Here is a 23,393-nt window from a genome sequence, read left to right as displayed (position 1 = left end):
TTTTTCCTTGTGGCTGTATTTTATCTTATTTTTACTTTTCTTTTTATCCTTTTTATTACTGACCTTATTGCCATATTTTATTTTATTTTTACTTTTCATTATTCTTGTTTCAATTCTCCTTCTTTGAGTAATGAACACGTGTAAGTGCTAATTGTGATGAATGCACAACCATATGATACTGTAAACAACTGTACACTGTGGATTACTGTATGGTATTTGAATATATCCCTATAAAATTGCAGGGTAAAAAAAAACAGAGGGACACAAGTGCTGGAGAGAACTTGGAGAAAGAGATGTATGTATTCACTATTGGTGGGTATATAGAATGGTGTAGCCTATCTGGAGGACAGTAAGGTGGCCCCACAAGAAGCTAGGTATGCGGGGTTTCAAGGTCCTGCAACCTCACTATGGGGCATATACTTGGAAAATCAGAGAGCAGGGACACGAATGGACATTTAAGCACCAGTATAAATAGTGGCAGTATTTACTATTTGCAGCAGACAGAGGTGGCCTAAGAGTACATTAATTGATGAACAGAATGATGAATTTTGGGGTATGCATACAACAGAAAATTGAGCGGTGACAAGAAGAAATGAAGCTATAAGACATGCAACTGGGTGAATGGATCTTGAGTACAACATTTTGAGTAAAACACACCAGAAACAAGAGGACAAACACTATAATGCCTCATTGATATGGACTATCTGTAATGTGTAAACCCAGAACTGAATCTCAGAGCACAGCTTATCCTGGGAAGGCTTATTGTAATGGTCCCTAGATTGTAAGCTCTTACAGCAGTCACATCTATTCCTGAGTTGTAATGGTTATCTCTAAATCCTGAAATGCTGAGCTCCTTGCGTATAAGCTGGTCAGTCTCTGGGGACTCTAGGTATCTGTGTGACACATAAGACTCAGTTAGAACTTGGCAGCTATGAATGTCAGTATTACCCCATAAGGCAACTGTTGAAAGAGCTGAAAAAGAGTTCAGACTTCAATTAGAGATATGAATGAAGAGGATCTGGTTAGGACTAAGGCAAATCAGGCCCAAGGGTAAAGGACGATACTGACTGGGTTTTAAAACTGCAACTTATGTGTGAGACCAAGAGAGGAGATGTTTATCTGGTGCAGGATGTATACTTTATGTAGCACATCAGATAATTTAACTTGTACGATCAGTTTGTTTGAACACTATAGGTACATGGAGCTTCAAATGGGAAGTGGGATTTGGTGAGTGTGTACAGGCTGGGGTGAAATCCTGACACATCCCGGAGTGATACGGGCAGAGAGTATAAGTGTGTTTGTGGGGCCCCCCGAGGAGCTGGGAGAAGTGTAGAGGTGTTGAACTTCCCCACACAGGCCACTGCTGATTTTCCCGCAAACACTGAGGACTGCCAGTTTAGTGCACTGAGCCCTTGATCAGGGGGCTTTCCCCTGTGGGGCTAGTTGCTGCGGGGAAGAGGCTAAGCCCACTTGTGGTTGTGCCTTGGAGTCCCCACCAGGGAGCCTCTTTGTTGTTCAGATGTGCCCCCTCTCTCACCAAGCCCACTCGTAGGTGAACTCACTGCCCTCCCCACTACGTGGGCCATGACTCCCAGGGGTGTGAATCCCCCTGGCAATGTGCGAAATGACTCCTGGAGATGAGCCTGGACCCAGCACTGTGGGATTGAGGGAATCTTCTTGACCAAAACTGGGGAGAGAGATGAAACAAAATCTCCAGTGGCTGAGAGATTTCAAATGGAGTCAAGAGGTCCCTCTGGCATGTATTCTTGTGTGCTATATAGATATCACCTTTTAGTCTTTAGTGTGTTGGAGCGGCTGGAGGGAAAGCTGTCAAGCTGCAGCCCAGTGACCTTGATTCTTGAAGACGACTGTATAACTATGAAGACTGTAAAGTGTGACTGTGTGGCTGTGAAAACCTTGTGGCTCACACTCTCTTTATCCAGCATATGGGCAGATGAGTGGAAAAATGGGGACAAAGATTAGGTAAAGAATAGGGTGGGATGGAGGGGACAGAAAGAGTTAGGGATTCTTTTTTGCTTTTATTTTTATTTTGGAGTGAGGAAAAGGTTCAGAAGTTGATTCTGGTGATGAACGCACAGCTGTATGATGGTGCTGTGAATAATTAATTGTGCACTATGGATGACTGTGGGATGTGTGAATATATCTCAATTAAACTGTATTAAAAACAATAAATGAACAATGTGGGGAGGAGGGGAATGGGATGTTTTGGGTGTTCTTTTTTATTTTAATTTTTATTTTACTTATTGGAGTAATGAAAATGTTCAAAGTCTGATTGTGGTAATGAAAGCACAACTATATGACAATACTGTGAACAACTGATTGTACACTTTGAATGACTGTATGCTATGTGATTATATCTCAATAAAATTGCATTAAAAAAAACCATATACAATAAACTTAAACTCCTAAAGTCTAATGTAATTACTGTAATTATTTCTGGGGATGGGGGGAAAGGTTTTACCTGCCCTAAACTTGGGCACATATTTTGCTAGGAGGACACGGTACTGGCTGCACTCAGTAACAAGGCAAAGATCCACCATCATTACTCAAATTAACCCACACCTACCCCAGCTACAAACAATTCAGACACTTCAATTTAAAGGGAATTTTGTTAGAGTAACCAACAGCTTTTTGAACAACTTAACTATCCTTCAATTAATGGCAGAGTGAACTCTTTTTTTTTTAACCTCAAAACATTCAAGTTAGAGTTCCGGTCGAGAGCGCGCTGGAAAGAGTGCGTCGGAAAGCGGAGCGCGGCCTGTGTTCTCCAGCTCCTCCGGGCCCTCGGACCCCTCCGGCCCCGGGCCGGCGGGTGAGCTGGGGGCCCGGGGGCGCCCTGCGGTCTCTGCCTGCGGAGACTCAGAGTCTTCACCGCGACTGTCCACCGTCTTGGTCCAGGCCCTGGGGCAGCGGCAGGACCCGGTCCTCCCTTTCCCCCATGATGTCTTGACGGCGGCGGCGGCGGCCTCTCGGAGCCTGGACCCCGCTGGCCGCCGGGTTTCCCTGCCCAGACCTGCCCGGCGGCGGGCGTGGCAGGGAGAGGAAAATGGCGGCTTCCCGAATGCCGCGGAGGGCCGTTAGGGGACTCGAGCGCCCAGAAGGCGGGTTGTGTAGACTCAGGCTCGGTCCTCTCTTCGGCTTGGGCCACGGAGCCTCACAGATCCGGGACCTGGGGTGACCACCCCATTCCAATTGGACGAGATGCCACCTCGTCCCAACAACGACGGACAAAGGCCTTAACGGGCCTGGAAGGTGAGCGGAACCCGGGACGACGACGGGTGGAACGGTTAGCGGGCCTTAGGGCGGTTAGTCTTCGTTCTGCCAGACCTTGCTTGACATTGAAAGAGAGAAATGGTAGACTAACCTGCAACATTTGTCCAATAAGAAGTGCCCACCACCTTTTGGGAAGATTTACTGGCCGTTTATAGAAGAAGGCCTTTGTATATAATATGAAAAAGCTGCTCTCAAATTTCCCCCCAACCTTTTTAAAGAAAACTTGTGCCACATCTAGGCTTACTAGATGTAAAGAGGTTGCCGATGTATGATAAAGTAGAGGTAGGAAATCACATGTCTTGTATTGTCCATTTGTTAGGGGGAAAAAAAAAATCTTAGGAATGTCTTCTGGAATTGACTTTGAAATGGAATTTAGACTGCCTCTGGAAGCGACAGCGGGAGAGAGACACAACCACGCTTTCTGTGGGTTGGAGGCCAAGAAGCAGAAGGCTAAGAAGAGGAAGAGAAGGTTGTATGCCAGACTGGTCATATTTAGAAGATATTTTCATATTATAACCATTATTTTGTGTGTGCAATTTATTCTTCACTACTGTGTATATAATTGGCAATGCTAAGTACTTTTTGAAATATCTCCTCTTCCTATATGTTCTGAAGTGCCTGACATATGGTAAAAGTAGAGGTAGTAGAACACATTTTGTAGTTATCTTTTTGTTAAAATTCATATGAAATAGTACGGAGTTTTTTGGAATGGCCAAACCACCTCTCTAAATAGTACACATTTTGTACACTGGTTTGGGGGAGGAGGGAGAAGGAAGTGCAAAGGGCTCTATGCCAGTATGTTTATAATGAGACAAGATTAACCATTGTCCCTATGTTTGTGCATTTGGTTTTACTTTGCTATGTATGTAGTGTATATAATGGACGCACATGTCCTAATTTGCATCGAGTCTTCTAGATGTTAAGAGGTTGCCAGTGTATGACAAAAACATAGTAAACTAATACATCTTGTACATTTTGTGTTAAAATTCCTAAGAAAGATTGTCTTCTGAAATTTTGAGCAGTATAGCCCCCAGGGTTGGTGGAGGAAGGATAAAAGGGAAGGGTTCTAGAGTAGAATGTGCATATTTAGAAGACACTTTCTGATTAACTGTTGTTAGATGTGTGCAGTTTATTCAAGACTGTTCTGTATATAGTGGATGAACTAAGTCATTATTTGAAACATCTAGTCTGACTAGATGTTTAGAAGTGCCCAATGTATGTTAAAAGTAGTAGTAGTAAAATATTACTTTGTAAATACTGTTTTGCTCAAATTCATAGGAAATAGTGTCTTTTGGAAAATGGGATTGTTAAACCATCTCTCAGCAGCATACAACTGTCTATATACTCGTTCAGTGGTTTGGAGGAAGTGGGAGAGAAGCAATAGCAAAATGTAATTTGTTAGTGTGTTCAGACAAAACTTTTTCTGTATGTCCTGTGCATTTCATTTGGCTGTGTATATAATGGACAAATGAGTCCTAATTTTGCAGCATCTAGTCTGTAGACGTTAAAGAGGTTGCCAGTAGTTATTAAAATTAGTATGTTTTGTATACTTTATGTTGAAATTTATTGGAAAGCTTGTCTTCTGTAAATGACTTTTGGGTATGAATTTGTTCAACCACCTCAAACCATTACACTTGCCTGTACTTGTCTACTGAACTGGTGGTGGAGAAAAGGAAGTCAGGAGGGTATGGTTCAAGGACAAGATGGTCACATTTAGGCGACACCTCAGATTATAACCATTGTTATGTGTGTACAGTTTTATTGAACAATACTATATATGCAGTGAACAAGTAAATTTTTATTTGAAATAGCTAGTCTTTTTAAATGTTTAGAAGTACTTGATGTGTTTAAAAACAGAGGTAGTAGGATAGCACTGTAAATAGCTCTTAAAAATTGATGAGAAATACTGTCTTTGGGAATGGAATTGTTAAACCACCTCTGAACATTGTACTTGTTCATTGGTTTGAGTGAGGTGGGAGGGAAGAAATTGAAAAAGGTGTTTTGCTAGTGTGTACTAGAACATTTCTTATCATCCATTGCCATGTATGTTATGTGTATTCATTTAACTTTGCTGTACTGTATATATTGTGTATATACTGGACAAATGAGTCCTAATTTTATAATATCTAGTCTCTAGATATTAAAGAGGTTGCCAATGTATGACAAAAGTAGAGTTAGTAAACTAACACATTTTGTACACTTTGTGTTAAAATTCCTAGAAAGGCTGTCTTCTGAAAATGACTTTTGGAAATGAAATTAGAAAACCCCATCTAAGTGACACAGGTGCTTGTAGCTCATCCACTGGGTTTGTGGTGGAGAAAAGGAATCAGGAGAAATGACGGGCTCTAGCCCCAAAATGTTTCTATTTAGAAGACACTTTCAGATTTAACAGTTGTTACGTGTGTGTAGTTTATTGAACACTACTGTGTATATAGTGGACAAATTTAAGTCCTATTTGAAACATCTAGTCTTTCTAGATGTTTAGAAGTGCACAAAGTATGTTAAAAGTAGAGGTAGTAAAATAACACATTTTGTAGATATTGTTTTGTTAAAAGTCATATGAAATATTTTTTGGAGATGGAATGATCAAACCACCTTCAGAGCAGTACATATTCTGTTTGTGCTGTTTCAGGGAGGAGGGAGAAGGAAGTGCCAAGGGCTCTTTGCCAGTAAGTCTGTAGTTGGGCAAGATAAACCATTATCCTATATATTCTGTGTATTTTGTTTTACTTCACTGTGTATATAGTGGACAAACGAGTACTCATTTTTTATCTAGTCTTTCTAGACCAGTGTATGACAGTAGAGTTAGTAAACTAACACATTTTGTACATTTTGTGTTAAAATTTATAGGGAAGACTTGTTTTGAAAATGACAGAATTTTACTTGTGAAAGCAAAATCATTTAAAAAAAAATGAAAAAACAAAAACCCTCTAAGCATTGCACATGCAACCACTGGGTTGATAGAGATGAGAACAGGAAGGATTCTAGGCCAGAGTATTCCTATTTAGAAGACATTTTCAGATTATATCCTTTGTTACATGTGTATGGTTTATTCAAAGCTACTGTGTGTATTGTGGACAAGTTTAAGTCCTTATTTGAAACATCTAGTTTTTCTAGATGCTTACAAGGATACAATATATGTTAAAAGTACAGAGTGTAAAATAACATTTTAAATATTTTTTCTGTTAATACAGAAGAATGGCTGTATTTGGGGAATGGCACTGTTGAACTGGATATCTTGGAGCAGTGTGCTGAGGGGGTGGGGGTGGGGTAGGGAATGAAGTGCAGAGGGAAGGGTTCTTTGCCTGCGAGTTAGACAAGTTCAGATTGTTTGACCATTGTTCTGTATAGGCATTTTAGTTATTGCTGTGTATTAAAAGACAAGTCCTAATGTCCAAAGTATACTAAAAATAGAAGTAGAAAGATAATCCCTATAGAAATGTCCTTGTGTTAGTTTAAAGGAAGGCCTGTCTTCTGGGAGTGACTTTGCTAATCCACCTCTTGGAGCCAGATGCATTTCTGTACTTAGTCATTGAAATAGTGGAAGAGGAAGAAGAGGCAGGGCTCTTTGCTAGTATCTCTAGATCTAGAAGACAGTTTTAGATTATAACTATAGTTCTATGTGAATTTTTTTTTGTAAAATACCTGTGTTTATTGCGGATAAGATTCATTATTTCACAATATCTAAGCTTTTTAGATTTCTTGAGGTGACAATGTATGATAAAAAGTAGAGTAGTGAATTAACGAATTTATAAATATCTTTTGTTGATAGAAAAGAAGCATCTTTGACATGGAATTGTTAAACGACCTCTGAGCAGTTGGTATCAGAACTTGTTTATTAGGTTGGCTGCAGAGGGGCGGAAGAACGTGCAGGGGGGAGGGATGTATGCAACTGTGTTCATATTTCCATTTTGATGTAACCATTGTACTTGGGCATCTCTTGGCTATACCATAGGACATTGCTAAAAATAATTCAGTGGAAACATACCTTATTTCAATATAGATCTGAACATGAATTCTCTTAGATGAATTATACTTGTTGTATTCTTTATGTCTAATTTTAAATTGAGCATTAAGGGAATGCAGTATTTGTTAACTCTGCCATATCTATAGAGGCCTGTTGCATTTTTGTCTTTTATGAAATTGTCCCAAAGGCAGGCAGGAATACATTTTCCCCCCTTGATTGAGTTGGTGTCATGTATTCTTGGTTATATCCCAGTACTCACAGCTTTGGGACTTTGAATTGGTAAATATTCATGAAAAAGCATGAAACACATAAAAATGTATGCTCAGTTGTATGTATACACATAAAGCACCTAGAAGGATATGTCAACCCGTAAACTGCTTGTGATTCTGGATGACTTTTGTGTTTGCTTCTTGTGCTTTTCAGTTTTCTATATTGCACAATTAAAAGTTTGAAAAAAAAATAAATGTTATTTTTAAAACTTAAAAAAAAAAAAAAAAAAAACATTCAAGTTAAACTGGAACTCTGCTAAATTTCTTAAATTAAAACTGCAGACGTATTTTTTAATTGCAACATAAACAAATAGGGCTAGAGTATAATTACATACTATCTGAGAAAATGCTGTTTTAGAAAAAGTATATAAAGAAGTCACATTAGGTGACAGTGCAGCTTGAGATTTCCAGAAGCCCCTCTATGGTTGACCCCACCTAGGAAACTCCACTGGACCACACGGGGGTCGGTGGTGGGACTGAGATTCGAGTCAGGGAGCACAAACTATGGGGTCAGACACCCCTGGGACCAGACCTTGTTTCCATCACTTTCCAGTCATCTAAGAGAGAGCAAGTCAGCAATCACTTAACTGCCTGAGTGCCTTCGTCTATTCAACAGTGGAAACTCCACTTACCTGCTTTCCTTCAGCAGGGGGCCTGAGGCCATGGATATATTCCTCCTCACTCCCAAATCCCAATCTTAGGCTTATTTCCGGTTTTGAAATGATAGCTTCAGTTCTCCTGAGAAGGCAGCAATGGCAGCAGGATAGAGCAGTAATAGAGAGCTAATCCATTCTGTTAATCCTGTGCAAAATTATTAGCAACAAATCAGACCTTACCACTGATTAAAAATAAAAAGAGGAAGAATAGAGATAAAAGATCTGGGGGCATGTTGCAGAGTTACAAGAGACCACTTGAGATAAATGCAAATTATGAGGGGCCAAAAATAGAAGAAACTATACCCCCAGAAGTCTTTAAGGCCAAATTTGTAAGTTTAACCTTGACCAGCTTATGAAAGAACAACATGGAGGAAGGGAAAAATCTATCACGGCAGCAAGCCACTGGAAAGCCAGAGTAAAAACACTATACTTCCTGGAACATTTACCTCCTTTTTCAAGAACTCACACACAGGGTTTGGGAAGAAATGGGGAAAAATTTTTTTTGGTACTTTAGGAAACAGCAACCAAGCTTCTCTACGCAGAATCAAGTAACAACTGGCCACTGGCCACTGTAAGAAGAAGATAAAGTAACAGGCAAACTCTTTCTGTCCCAGGCAACATTTCACATCCGCTTTCAGCAGCAAGTCCCCGGCTTCCCAGTTAACCTACAAAGCTCCAGTCTTGCTGGAACTCCCACTTAGGGAGCTGGCGTTTGTCAACACAGAACCAAGTGCTGGTGACCCGTCAGCCTCACCAGAAGGGAGAGCAGGGCACAGAGATGGGAGCTGTGACACCAGAAAAGCCGACCTGAAGTCATGGCTACAGCCTGAGAGCCGAGACTCGAGAGCACCCAAATTTTGGCCTCTAATACAATTCCTACCGACAGGAACTAGGAATCTTAAAGCATAGCTAATTCCACATCTATAGGGGAAAAAATCAGGAACGAGAACAGGATAAGAAAGTAAAGATGCTTTCAAAGATGTCAGGCAGACTGCTACAGGGACACAGAAAACAGCTAAAAGGGCCTCTCAGTAGTCAAGGTGCAACATGGGGACATTAAAAGGAAAAAATTACATTTAATTGATATAAATTGATTTTGCAAATTGTACTCAAAAGAGAAAAATTAAAACATTCCAAAAAATGGTTGACATGCAAAAAAAAAAGTAAAGAATAGAATATGGTTAACTTTTTTTGTTAATTTAAATAAAAAATGAAGACTGCTAATAGATTTTAATATTTGTTTCCTCTAATAAGCATGTCTGCTTATAAAACACAGGCATATACTGTCAAAAAAAAAAAAAAGCTGAAAAAGAGCCCAGACTTCAATTAGTGATATGAATGAAGCAGGTCTGGTTAAGACCAGGGCAAGCCATGCCAAAGGGTAAAGGTTGAAACTGATTGTGTTTTAAAACTTCAACTTCCATATGAGCCCAAGGGAATAGATATCTATTTGGTACAGGATCTAAATTTTCTAAACGGTACAACTCTACAGTCGATTTGTTCAAACACCACAATTGCATGGAACTTTGAATAGGAAGTGAGATATGGTAGGTTAGTATAGGCTGGAGTGAAATAGTGACACATCCCAGAGTAATTTGGGCAGATAATAAAAAATATATTTACAGCCTCCCCCTCCCCAGCCCTGAGGATCTGGGGGTAGGTGCGGATGTGTTGGACATCCTCACCTGGACTGGTGTTGATGTTGTCACAAACATTGGGACTGGCGGTTTGATGTGCTGAGCCCTCGATCATGGGACTTCCCCTTATGAAGCTCATTATCACAAAGGAGAGTCTAAACTTGTATGTAATGGTGCCTAAGAGTCTCCCCGAGTACCTCTTTGTTGCTCAGATGTGGCCCTCTCTCTCTAACTGAGCCATCTCAACAGGTGAACTCACTGCCCTCCCCCTTACGTGGGACCCGACTCCCAGGGGTGTAAATCTCCCTGGCAACGCAGAGTATGACTCCCGGGGATGAATGTGGACCCGGCATCATGGGACTGAGAGTATCTTCTTGACCAAAAGGGGGATGCAAAATGAGACGAAATAGTTTCAGTGGCTGAGAGATTCCAAATGGAGTCGAGAGGTCACTCTGGTGGACATTCTTATGCACTATATAGATAACACCTCTGAGGTTTTCATGTATTGGAATAGCTAGAAGTAAATACCCGAAACTACCAAACTCCAACCCAGCAGTCTGGACTCCTGAAGACGATTATATAATAATATAGATTACAAGGGGTGACAGTGTGATTGTGAAAACCTTGTGGATCACACCCCCTTTATCTAGAGTATGGATGAGTGGAGGAATGGGGATAAAAACTAAAGAACAAATGGGGTGGGATGGGGGATGATTTGGGTGTTCTCTTTTCACTTTTATTTTTTATTCTTGTTCTGGTTCTTTCTGATGTAAGGAAAATGTTCAGAGATAGATTGTGGTGATGAACGCATAACTATGTTATCATACTGTGGACAGTGGATTGTATACCATGGATGATTGTATGGTGTGTGAATGTATTTCAATAAAACTGAATTTAATTAAAAAAAAAAAAAAAAACACACAGGCATATACCTGCATCTATCTGTGTAAACCCAGAAATGGGGAAAAGGGGGTACTTCTTGCAAGTGTAACAGTTTTAGAAAGTATAACAAGAATAGAATAAAAATTGATTATCATAGCAGACAACAAAAGAACAGCCAATGACCTGTCCTACAACAATCAAGGTCACAGACTAGATGTCTAGAGAAGGAACCTTAGACAAAGAAACCTCTCTGTGGCCTTCAAATTAACAAATTGTAATAAGGGATGTTCATGTTTGCCATCTCTCTACCAGGTCAGAGTAATGACAAGATGCCAATGAAGAAACCTCTTCCAGAGGAAAAACAACAGCATGTAAAAAGCTAAAACCATCATGAACAACACGAGGTGAAAGGCCTTATTAACCTAACCAGTTAAATTTAATTTAAAAAGGACCAAACAAGATAAGCAACCCAGATTTAAATCACCTTCGAAGAAGCCACTGGGTCCCCAGCCCAGCTCAAAACTCGGCCAAGCAGTGATGCTCATCTCTCAGGCTTGGCATGACCGGTCTCAGAAGGCAGCCACTTTTTTTTCCAGCTTGGTAAGGTTTCTAAAACCCCCGACAGGCATGAAAATAAGAATTACCTTAACTTTAGGAAGCTTCAGAAATAAAGAAATGAATGAATGGTATTGATAGTTTGGAATAAGTTTAACCATAAACATGGTAGTAAGTTTTGTAATATCTGCGCTTATTTTGTCTATTGTTTGAGGTGTTTGAAGTTCAAGAGAACCAGCTGTACATTTAGGCAAAATTGTAAGAGGAAAAAAACATTCCTGTGCACATCCACAAGTATCATGTCACCATCCACCAAAAAACAATAAAGACATGGGTTATTTCACTGCAGTAAAATGTACGCTAAACTCCTCACCACAAACCACTCCCTGACTGTTCACCTCCTGGACAGCCTCCACACTTGCTCTTAGACCTAGAAGCTTCTAGCCCCGAGACCCTCCTCCTCCTCCCGCCCCTCCTCGTCGGGGCCGCTGGTCTGCAGGCCAGACCCCACAGCACAGGGGCCAACTCTCTCCCCTATCAAGTTCTTCTTTATCTTCAAGACCAACTCAAATTTGTGAGGAGCCTTATCAGGATGAGCTGTCTTCATCCCATGTCCACGCCAGCCATGACAACATGCATAACACTACTTGCTTGAATTCCTCCTCTTGCCCTAAATGGTAACCTCCTTCAGAAGGCAGCTTTTGTATCTTATCACCCTCGCCTTCCCATCACTTAGCACAAGAAGGGTAAACAGGCAGCACTCAATAAATGTGGGGGAAATGGCAGGGAGGCAGGCAAAACACAAACTGCAACAAAGAAAGGAAATTCAAGACCAGATTCCACCAAAGAAGCATATGAGAAACACTCCTTTTCCAAAAGAAGTTGCTGACTTTTAAAAAGAAGGTAAAAGGCCCAAAGAATTGTGTAACCATGGGCACCTAACAACACGTATGCCAGAATGTTCCACTGGCTGCATCTGACACACAGGTGTTCTCACCTAGCCACAATTCACAGAGCCCTACCCGCAGCATCTGTGTACTTTGTATGCACATGTTATACTTCAATCAAAACATCTACTTAAAGACAAGGAACCGCTGTCAAGACAATAAATACCTAAACTCAGGGAACTGAGAATGGATTCACATGCCAACTCCCTGTCCCCCTTGGCTAGAAAAGGATCTGTTTCACGTCATCTCACTTCAGAGATAAAAAGCCTGGCATGTGAACATTATCTAATTTTAAATTAGAAAAATAACCTTTTAATAAAATGAATATTGATTTCAACTTGCTTTAACTTACTTTTTAGCTTTCTGTTGAAAAAATATAGAAAAGAGCTTCTAAAAACTTAGCCAACTTTAGGTTTTGAAAACTAAATATTAAGTTTAATAAGCAAATAACACTTTAGCAAAAAGAATTAGAATCTACTTTTCCTGAACAAGTCATTTAAATCTAAATTTTAATCAAATGTACTCTTATCTTCAGATTTTTATGTTTACAACATAGGTGGCAACTACAGTTTTCTTCCTAATAGTAATTTCTTGATTTCCATGGGTTGAATTTAAAAATTAAGGCAAAAATTAAACTTTTTAAAAATCTGTAAACTAGATTTCCATTACCCAAGGACCAGCACAATGCCTGGCAGAAAATATGCACTAACAAAGGCACTGAAAGAATGACTGGATGTATAAATAAAAACCTAAATGCCCATAGGGGAGAGAACAGTTGGATAAATTTTGTACATTCATACAATGGAATAGTATGCAGCTGTAGGAAAAAGAATGAGGAAGCTCTCTATGAACTGACACAGAAGGATTTCCAGGAGATATTGCTAAGTGAAAAAAAGTACATAAAAGAGTATCTTAATATGCTTCTCTTCATGTAAGAAAGGATAGAAGGAAATAGTCAAGTATCTGCTCATTTCTACAATAAGAAATAGCAGAAGGATAAGCCAGAAACTAATGATACTGAACACCCACAAGGGGCAGATGGGAACTGGGTGGCAAGTAGGGACAGAAGGAAATGAGACAGAAGGAAGGAGAGACACTTCTCTCAGTATACCTTTCATTGAGTTCTGAGTCTCAGAACCAAGAGAACGTTTCACATATTCAAAATATAAATAATTGCAATTAAACAGGATGAGATGAAACTCAAAATGGAATACAAACAGTAATAAATGGACTTAAGCATATGATAAATAACACACTGGAGAGGAACTAAGAAAAGAACTAATCTAAGTAACTTCGAACACTTCATTCTGACCATATATTTTAAGACTAAATACAAAAAGAAATGTACACAAATATTGTGCCCTGGTAAATTTATTTTTCACTGGGACATGGGTTAGCAATTCTGAAACTACTTTAAGTATATACTGGTATACTGGTTTGAATCTATTACATCCGCCACAAAAGCCATGTCCTTTAATGCAATCTTGTGGGGGCAGATTTATTAGTCTTTTGATTAGGGTGGGATGCTGGATTAGGTTGTTTCCATGGAGATGCAACTCACTCAACTGTAGGTGAGACCTTTTGATTAGATCATTTCCATGGAGGTGTGGACCCTGCCCATTCAGGGTGGGTCTTAATTAGGTCACTGGAGTCCTTTAAGAGAGCTCACAGGGAGAAGCTGAGAGATACATTTGGAGAGAAGCCAAGATATGTAATCCAGAGTTTGCCCCTGGGAGAAGCTAAGAGCCGACACAGACCCAGACGCTTGGAGATGCAGACAGAAGGACGTTTAGAGGTGCTAAGCTAAGAGAAGAAGCACAGAGTTTGCCCCAGAGAAGCCAAGAGAGGACCCCCAGATGCTTGGAGAGAAATTCCCTGGGAGAAACAAGCAAGGATGCACAGGAGCTGAGAGAGAGAAGCTAAGAGAGACAGAAGCCCAGAGACATTTTGGAAAAAGCCATTTTGAAACCAAAACCCGGGAGAAAAGGACCAGCAGACGCCAGCCATGTGTCTTCGCAGCTGACAGAAGTGGTCCGGAGCCATCAGCCTTTCTTCAGAGAAGGTATCCTCTTGTTGATGCCTTAGTCTAGATACTTTCATGGCCACAGAACTGTAAATTTGTAACCTAATGAATCCCTTTATAAAAGCCAATCCATTTCTGGTATTTTGCATAACGGCAGCTTTAGCAAACCAGAACAACTGGGTTTAAGCAAATAAGAAGCCAAGTCTCTTTCTGTCAGAGAGAGAAGTTACAGATAAGGAAAACGGGAGACCAGAATAAACACTATAGTTTGGGTGAAAATCAGAGGGATCAGTAGGAACTCATGTTTTTTTTATTTTTCAAATATATACAGATGGACAGATACAGCCTGCATCCACACACACAAATCTCCCAGCTCTGCCCACCAAGAGAACTAGAAGCAGGACACCACTGTGGGAAAGGGCCCCCCACGACTCCATTCTCCAGTAAAGAAGCAGAGGCCCTGTGGGGAAATGGCTGCTTTCAGTACATGGGCAAAAGAAATAACTGAGACAACATCAAAGAATCCAAATGAACAAGTCAACAAAGAAATTGGCCAAATTGCTTCAGAGGCACCAAGGACATGAGACCAAGACTGAGGACACCAAGGAGGTGAGACAACCATACACAGGGACGGGGCCGGACTGGATCCTGGGACAGAAAAGAGGCTAGTGGGACAACTGGCAAAATGAAAGCGAGGGCTGCAGATTAGTTAGAATTCATCGAACGTAATTCTGTGGTTTAGAACACTGTACTCTGGCTATGTCAGTTCTTAACATCAGGGGAAGCTAGGTGACGGGTGTTAAGGGAACTGTGTTCTGTATTTGCAAATTTCTTATAAATCTAAAATTATTTCAAAATAAAGTTTTAAAAACACATTTATTATCCTTTAAGTTACAGATCGATTGATTTCAGCTATCTCCCATCCCTCCTCCCTCACACCAGGGCAGGGATTTTTCTCTGAAGTGTTTGCCAATGCAACCCAAACTTCTAACAGTGCCTGGCACAAGGAAGGCACTCAACAAACAGAAGTATACGATGTCAGTAAACCAGAACGATAGTGCACTCCAAATCCGAGATTTATTATTAATTTTTCCTTATATTTTGCATGAAAAGAGCTTTGCTTATTCTGTAAAAATAAATAAAATAATTTTTTATTCAATATGTTCACTGTTTTGTTTTCAAATAAGATCCATAGTTTTAAATGAAATGCTTTTTTAGTGTCTATAGTTATAGTTAATGGGATAAGGTACCTGATCTTTTCAGGCCTTATGTTTTCTTTAGGAATATACTGTATTCTACTGATTCTAACATGCCCATTTCCCCCCCTTACTTTAACATCTGAAAACAGGATGAACCTTACACTTGATGGTGTGTCACGGTTTAATCAGCAACAGCTCTTCCTGCTTAAGAGTACTTAAAATAACGGTGCATCTGAAAACTGATGGCACATTAGATTAGATGAAACATGGTTATGAATACAGCATTTTAAGCAATAGATTTTTTTCTGAATCGTTCATTTAACAAATGTTCGTTAAATACCTCCGAGCACCATGCCTGGGTCAGGCAGCTGGGGAGACCACAGAGGGGGCTGTGGACATCCCAGACCCATGGCTGCGGGCTCCGTCAGTCCCGACAGTTTCAGGACTGTGCTTGACGTGTAACCACTCTCGTCCTGCTCTCACAACTTAGCTTTCCTGACCTGCCCCCCCCGCATCACTGGAATTCTGTCCATCTTTATGCAGGAACCCGACTTGACCTGCTGAGGCTGGTGCCTTGTCCTGAACCCCAGCTCCCTGGCAGGCTTCTTGACATGGTCCCCAGCCTATGCCACTCCCATGGAGCGGCTCGTGCATTTTTCCAAGAGGTGGACGAAGACCTGTAAGAAACCAGGACACTTCTAGGAACCGTACAAAACTACCAGCTAGACCCTGAGAAAGTCCCAAGTGCCAGTCATAAGGAGCGTCTCACCCTACCAGGGCCTGAGCACACGCCTTTCTTTGAGAACTCCATGGCTGAGTGTGCACGTCCCTCTGATGTGGGAGCCCACCAGCCCCTGCTCTGCCCAGCATCGCCATCAACATCTGTCCTTCGCTTCCTCTGTAAAGTGCCTGAACAAGCAGCAGCCTCTGTCTCTGCTCCTCTGGGCAGGAGGCCACCGAACCACCAGCTAAGAGCACGAGCTCTGGAATCAGCCGGCCGAGCGTCTTCCACTCCACCACTCAACGGCTGCCCTTGGCAACTGTCTCAACCACTCTGCCTTGGTTCCTCATGGTCAGGAAGGGGCTGCTGCAAGGATGAAATGAGACGATACACGCAATAAGCCCAGCGCGCCCGCACCGCTTCAATCTACCTGAGCTCCGATTTGTCTCCCTCCTATTTGTCCGTGAGCTTCTGAGAGGTGCGGAGCTTTCCTCTTCCTTTCACATTCACAGCATATCTGAATGCTAGCACACACAGGAGCTACCCATAAGGGATGCAAGAATGAATGGAAAATAAAGCTATCAGTCCAGCGACGTCTATGATATGGAAACCAGGCTTTCAAAGTAAAATCAGGCCACATAGTTTATGGGCATCCTAGAACTGAATTTATGAAAGCAGGTTTGCCTTGGAAAATCCAGGCTATGTGACTGCCAGAACTATCTTGAAAGAATCCAAATGCTCAACACTTAGACTGGTTACATAAACGAAAGCATTTAAACACGGGATTTTACATAATCATAACAGGAGACTTGTGTTGCTACCTCAGAGTCTGGGCAAAACACGAAGCAGAAAAACAGAGAAGTAAAGGTGCACGAAACCACTTCAGAGCTGTTTAAAGAGTGAAAATCAAAGACAACAGACTTATTCTGTGCCTATCTAACAGTACAGGGTAAGTCTCTGTATTTCTTTAAACTTATTTAGAATGTAAAGATAGCTAAATTTTTAAAAATAATAATAATCCTTCCAATGCCTGCACATAAGAAACAAGCTAAATGGAATGGAGACTCTGAAACTCTTAATTCCCTAAATAAGGACACAGAGAGAAGGCTCAATTTCTCCACTACTATAATTCTCTGAATAGATCAGTTTCCCAGTAAGAAAAAATCCACAATCAATTCTGATATTCTGTAAGTAGACTTTTAAGGACAAGTCATATTTTGTGGTCATGTCAGGAACCAGGAATAGTTTGGTTAAATTAACTATTCAAAGTTCTAAGTAAGTCTTCTCATATTGGTACAATTAAAAAATGAAATCTAAAAATGCACACATCTGTATACAAAGGCTGTTAGCAAGTTAGTTATTTTTTCATTTGCTTTTTCCCAAAGAGTTCTTTCCAAAATTAGATCCCACCTCAGAGAAAGGCAGAGTGAGAAAAAGAATGCCATACTTGCTCAAAATCCAGAGCATACTTTTTTTGCTTATATCAACTTATTTTATGCACAGCATATATATATATATATATACCTAGCTGCAGAATCATATCTATATACATCCATCAGAAAAAATTGTCATGAATCAATCTGTTCAGTCATCTTCATCAAAGCCAATAAAATAATACCAGCAATCTCATCTTCAAATAACCCAGGTCATGATAACCATTTAACTTGACTGCTTGATGCTTCCTGCCTTCCAGATTCTTTACATCAGCTTAAGGAAAGGAGAAAGGTAAAAAGCATCAGGGTAAATTTACTCTAGGGTTGTCTCTTCAAGAAAAGCAAAGAAATCCTTATCTCTGAATATAGTTCCAATAAATGAAGAGATAAACTTCCTTAGGAGCATGGTACAACCGTCTAGTCTAACGCAATTTAACATTTTAAAACTACTCATCATAAATACATTTGTCTTAAGAGCAGTCTGTCAACAGGCAGTTCAAACCGTTAACTACAGGGCCCCAAGTCGTTAGCAGAATTAGCATGGAAATTCCACAGAGGCAATGACTGTGTGTTCTAAGTGTTTTACACAACACCCAGTACAAGGAAGCTTATTAAAAATCTATGATGTTTCATAAAAATAAAAAGCCAAACAAAAGTCTTTATTATTCAACTTGGCTCTTATGGCTCCTATAAACCACTGATCAGTATCTGCTTCTCCAGGCACAAGGTAAGAAATCAAAAACAAATTCCATTCTGATGAGAAATTCTCTCTCTTCTCCACCCAAGAAATCTGTTTCATTTTTGTGTCAGGAAGAAACAGTCAGGCCACCAGCCGATTGCGACACGTAGGTGGTCGGGGTGTCCAACCCCGGCCGTCACACACCGTTTACCCAGCAGAAACTCCACCTGCCACACCCTTCGTTCTTACCTTTTCCATTCTGCCATGTAGAATACCAAGATAATGTGAGGAAGGACATGACAAATGCTAAAACAGTGGCCACAGTTCCATTTCGGAGCCTCATCTCATTTCACCATCACACTGGTTCATACGTGGACGATGATAACCAGGACTGTGTTCTTTGTATCCTGAAGTCAAGGAAACCCAGTCCTCTGGGCTCTCAGCCAACGGAAACAATCAATGAGAGAGGTCCATCTCCAGAGCTCTGCAGGACAGGCAGGATCACTCACCAGGGCTACCCCAGACTATCTTCGTGGGCTTCATATGTTTGGCGCTCAAGCTTGCTTCTTCCTATTCAGGCGAAAAACAGAACGAAAAACTGGCTCAGTGATACAAAACATTGGCTTCTTCGTTTCTTATCTACCATTCCAAGCAGACCTTTGGCAGGACTGAAACTGTATCTGTCACAAGCATAACACACAGCTAAACTATTCGTTTAATATACTAGAATCATCTGGTCCTTCTCTTCCAGGAAACAAAACTTCAAATTATATTCCCTCCCAACTGGTTTTGTCCTGTCAGTGAAAAAAAGGTATGGTTACTTATTTAAAGGGGGCAATTTTGGACTCTAAACGAATAATAGGCCACAGATTCCAGGCTGAGAACCCTAATGATCACACAATGACTCCAGAGTAACATAATTTTCACTCTCCCCAGTTTGCCTATTGCATAATAATAGGGAATGTTTAAAACATTTTAAGAAAAGTGACAGACTATGACATAGAAAGGTCAAAAGACCAGGGTCCCAGACAAACGCAGCTCCCGCCATTCCTTGCCCCTTGTCTAGGCCTTGTGAGTTCATCCATTTTATAAAATGTGCCTACAATCCACCTTGTTCCCTCTTTCACATACCATCACAAATAATAAAAAGGTAACAGTTATTTTTGCTATTTACCAACATCATAAAATAAATCCAGTATCCCCAGTGATAAGCCTACTCCCGGGGTGTAAAGTGGGACTATTTAGGTGCTTAAAAAATGCAGCAACCCAACAGGGATGCTGTCTGGCCCAGGACCCCCACTTCACGGTGCGTGAACGTGGGAACTCCACGAGATCACCACCCAGCTAACAAAGCTGGTGAGAAAACGGAGGGGAACGAGGTAAACAGAAGTACCTAAGCACAGAGCCCAGTGCAGAGGTTCTCAAAGAATGTTAAGTGTGTTAAGCTCCCAAGCAAAACAGCACAACTCAGCCAGCCTCAGGCTGGTCCTGTCCTCTGGGAGTGCCAGATTTCTGGTGGTCTCGAGAGCACCCCCAGAATCCCTCGGCATACACTAAGTGACACTCCAGTGGGGTGTGTTAATGCACCTCCAAACATGCCTAACGAGCCCAAGGCACACAGAGCCTGGCTGAACAGAGCAGCCCTTGGTAGGCAATTCCAAAACTACCACCTCAGCCACTTCTTCAAACTGAAAATCACCAGAATCTCCACTAGGGAAGAAAGATCACAAGGACATAGCACCAATAAGAACAACAGCCACCACCACTCCTCAGCGCTTCCTGGGGCCTGGGTCCCTTGTATCCTTTAAACCTTCCCAACATCCCAGGACACAGGTATTATTAAGCCTCTCTTACACACAAGGAAGCTGAACCCTGGAGAGAACCCTAACTTGCACAACCCCAAAGTACAAGCTCTTATCCACTGTCCTTTGCCCCTGGAGAGAAGTGCCAGGGAATCTCGGGATAAACTGGTGTTACACACTTAAAACACTAGTAATTGTGCAAAGTGTACATTGTAATGTGAATTGAAACAATATAAATGTGTTCTATAACAAAGTTGGATCTATCATACAATAAGTTGCAAAATTCAGAGGAATTCTCGAAGTTGAAACACACAAGTTTAAAGACATTTCTCACTTCCTGCAGCCTCAGGCTTCCCGGTTAACTCTCCTGGGCCAGCTCTAACTCTGGCCAAACATTCTAGAAGCGCTGAACCCTACTACATTGCTTCCTCTTTCTACCTGAATACAAGGAGCCCCGAAGATATGCTCACCTGTAAGTTATCATGGTTTTCTAAGACCAAACTGATTCGCCTTCTATGGGTAATAACACTCAAGACAAGTTAACATCAAACATGCCCACCTCTACAGTTTAGAATTAAAAATCTTCATGGCAAAATCCTATAATTTTAACTAAATTCCATAAAGTGCCTAATATCATGTCTTACAGCAAAAAGCACCCAATAATGAGTTTTGATTATAAAACAGAGATAACTCATGGAAATTATACGACTTGGAGTTTTAATCCTGGTGTGTTTTTTATAAAAATGCTTTTAAATTTTCTGTTGCTACTTTACTTCAGGAAGGACTATGTTCTAATAAAAGATTTAAAACGTACACAGGTTATTAGAGTAAACGTGCAATAACAAAAAAGTCAGCACAGCATGACAAAATAAAGAATATTTTAAAATACAGCCTTATTAATTACAAATAAAGCCTAAATGATTGAATTCAGTATCAACAGAGATAAATAAATGACACATAAATGAACTCTAAAATTGAAGTAGCCTATAGATCTACTACTCATAATACATGAAAAACATAAAGAATATTAAATATTGGATCCAGGAGATGATTAAGCTCAGGTTTGAAGAAGACAGAAGCCGAATGAATCCTACTAACAAATAAGACCTGAAGAATGCAATCATACATTTTTAATTAGGGTTTCCAAGCTAATGAAGGCTAACTGCACAGCACACATGAAGTCTCCAGAGAAAAACAAAAATCATGATTTATATGCTCTTAAACCCCGAGAGGCTTGCAAAACACAGCCAAGAGCCCTAAAGCAAGGGACAAAGGAACCCATATTTTTACCAGTGCCCGCATCTGCAAAAATTTTAATCTAACACTTTAATACTCTTGGGGACTATCCCTTAACACAAGTGAATGTTTAAAAACAATTTTAAAAAAGGGTGTCTGAAACTCCTAGTCATCTCCATCCTGCCAAAGACGAATGGGACTTTCAACACTGGTTCTCAGACTGAAAAATCCGTTTTGTTCCCAGTCCTTTAAGGACTGCAGTCCTATATTTTATCAGTGGGAGCGAAACCTTTATTTCATTGCAAACATACTCTGAAATATTCGCTATGCTCCATGGCTGAGGACCCTTGGCTGAACATTTGCCGTTTGCCCCCAGACGAGCGTGAAAAGCCCGATCCTGAGATCCTTTCACGGATATATAACTTTATTCACAATTATCTTAAAATTCTTTTTTTAAACCGACTAAAGGAGTGCATTGTTCTTTAACACAGCTTACATAATTCCACTGCCCAGTGCGTTTTCTGATTTAAACTTGTGGGTTAAAGAAATCTATGCCACTGACAACCTGTTAATAGAAAGATTTTTTCAAACATCTGGATAAATATAAACCACGAGAAGCGTATTATTTAGTCTAAACTGAGGTTCCGAATTCAAACGAACGACTTGACCCTTCATTTCTCACGGAATCGGTAAGACAGCAGCAGCACCGGGGCAGCCTCGGTGGAGCCCTCGCGACGCGGCCGCGGCCAACCGGGCGGCGGGGGCAGCGCAGCGGCGAGGGGTCCGCCCGCCGGCTCGCCCCGCAGACGCCCCCCGGGAGCCCGGCCGCGCGGGGGCCCCACCTGCCCGGCCGCCGACGCGGGCCCTCCGCCCCCGGCCCCGCGTCCGCACTCCGCTCCACTCCGCCCCGAAGTCCACGAGCCCGCCGCGCAGGGGAGGCGCCGAGGCCGCCAGGGCGGTCCGCGCCACCGCCCCCGAGGCCCGCGCCCGCCCCGCGTCAGCCCCTTGCCGGAGGGGGGCGCGCGAGCTCCCGGCCGGGCCGAGGCGCCCGCGGCCTCCGGTACCAGCAGGTGGATGTCCGCGCCCCCGCGCCGCCGCCCCGCGCCCAGCCCGCGGCCCCCACCCGGCCGCCCGCGCGCCGCCGCCACGCGCCCCTCACCCGCCGCGTGCGCCGCTGGATGTGGCGCGGGCCGCCACCGAAGCTGCCGTGGCCGCCGCCGCCGCCCCGCCCCGGCCCCGCCCCGCCCGCTACCCCCCGCCAGCCATTGGCCGCCGGCGGCCGCGCGCGCGTGCCCGTGCGCCCCCCGGCAGGCCGAGCGGTGGCGTCCGCGGCCTGTGGCTCCGGGGCGCCGCCTCGCAGCCGCTAAGTCTCGTGAGAGCGCTGCTCCCCGCCGGGCGGGCGGCTCGGGTCCTCGCCCCGGCGCGCGCCGCTGTGACGGCCCCTCCCCGCCCCGGCGGGCCCGGCGCCTCCCCCACGGTCGAGGCCGTCGCGACAAACCCCCGCTTCCCCACGAGGAGCCCGGGCTCGGGGACCGGGGCTGACTGCAGCCGCCGGGAAGGAGAAACAGAGCGAGGGTCTGAGGATTTAGCGGGCCGCGGCGGTGCTCGGTCCCTGGGTTTTCCTCTCGCCCCTTCCTCCTGAGCCCCGGGTCCTAATCCATCAGTGTGTCGGCAGGTTTGAGGTTCAGAACCAAACAGGTGGGCCCGGGTGGGGGCTGCCCCGTCTGCTCGTGTGGGATGCACTGGGGCTTCCCATGTGTGGGAGCCCCTGGCCCCCGAGGGTCTTGAGAACTGCACACAGCAGCTTGCGTGACCCAGGACAGCTGTGTGACCTGTTCTCCTTGTAACATCAGATGCTAACTGTAATCTGTACCCCAGACTACCTCCTCCCTGAGACACTGTTATCTCTATAATCCTCCTCTCCTCCCTGTCGATTACAATCACCCCTCCCTATGTTGCATGACCCACTCCCTGCCTTATGCTCTCACACCCACTGGAATGTCGAGCCCTTTTAACCAGCTTATTCAGCCCCTCAATGTGCAGACTAGTTCCATGTTGTGCTCTGAACATGCCGCCATTCAGAGAAGCTCCTG

At 42.7% G+C, this 23,393-nt stretch overlaps 1 protein-coding gene and 1 long non-coding RNA gene across 3 annotated transcripts in view; one reads left to right on the top strand and one right to left on the bottom strand.

The window, feature by feature from the left end:
- MGAT4A (alpha-1,3-mannosyl-glycoprotein 4-beta-N-acetylglucosaminyltransferase A) overlaps positions 1-22,505 on the bottom strand; it is a 146,695-nt gene extending 124,190 nt beyond the window's left edge. Inside the window, exons 1-2 of one of the 2 annotated variants that reach the window (XM_037807832.1) lie at positions 22,460-22,505; positions 18,512-18,832 (exon numbers count right to left, since the gene is read on the bottom strand). In XM_037807832.1, coding sequence (XP_037663760.1) covers positions 18,512-18,605 — 94 coding nt within the window. In that variant the 5' untranslated portion in view covers positions 18,606-18,832; positions 22,460-22,505. Of the gene's footprint in view, positions 1-18,511; positions 18,833-20,534; positions 20,750-22,459 lie in introns of those variants that run through there. The other variant, XM_037807831.1, reaches the window with a different exon arrangement.
- LOC119512974 lies at positions 2,734-7,635 on the top strand. Its single transcript, XR_005212498.1, has 2 exons — positions 2,734-3,273; positions 3,614-7,635. It is a non-coding gene; the product is annotated as an uncharacterized LOC119512974 (long non-coding RNA).
- Positions 22,506-23,393: the final 888 nt, after the last annotated feature.

This window comes from Choloepus didactylus, chromosome 17, assembly GCF_015220235.1.
Source record: "Choloepus didactylus isolate mChoDid1 chromosome 17, mChoDid1.pri, whole genome shotgun sequence".
In the NCBI taxonomy this organism is placed as follows: Eukaryota; Metazoa; Chordata; class Mammalia; order Pilosa; family Megalonychidae; genus Choloepus; species Choloepus didactylus.
The sequence above is the reverse complement of the archived record's forward strand: the minus strand, read 5'-3'. Positions and strand labels throughout refer to the sequence as shown.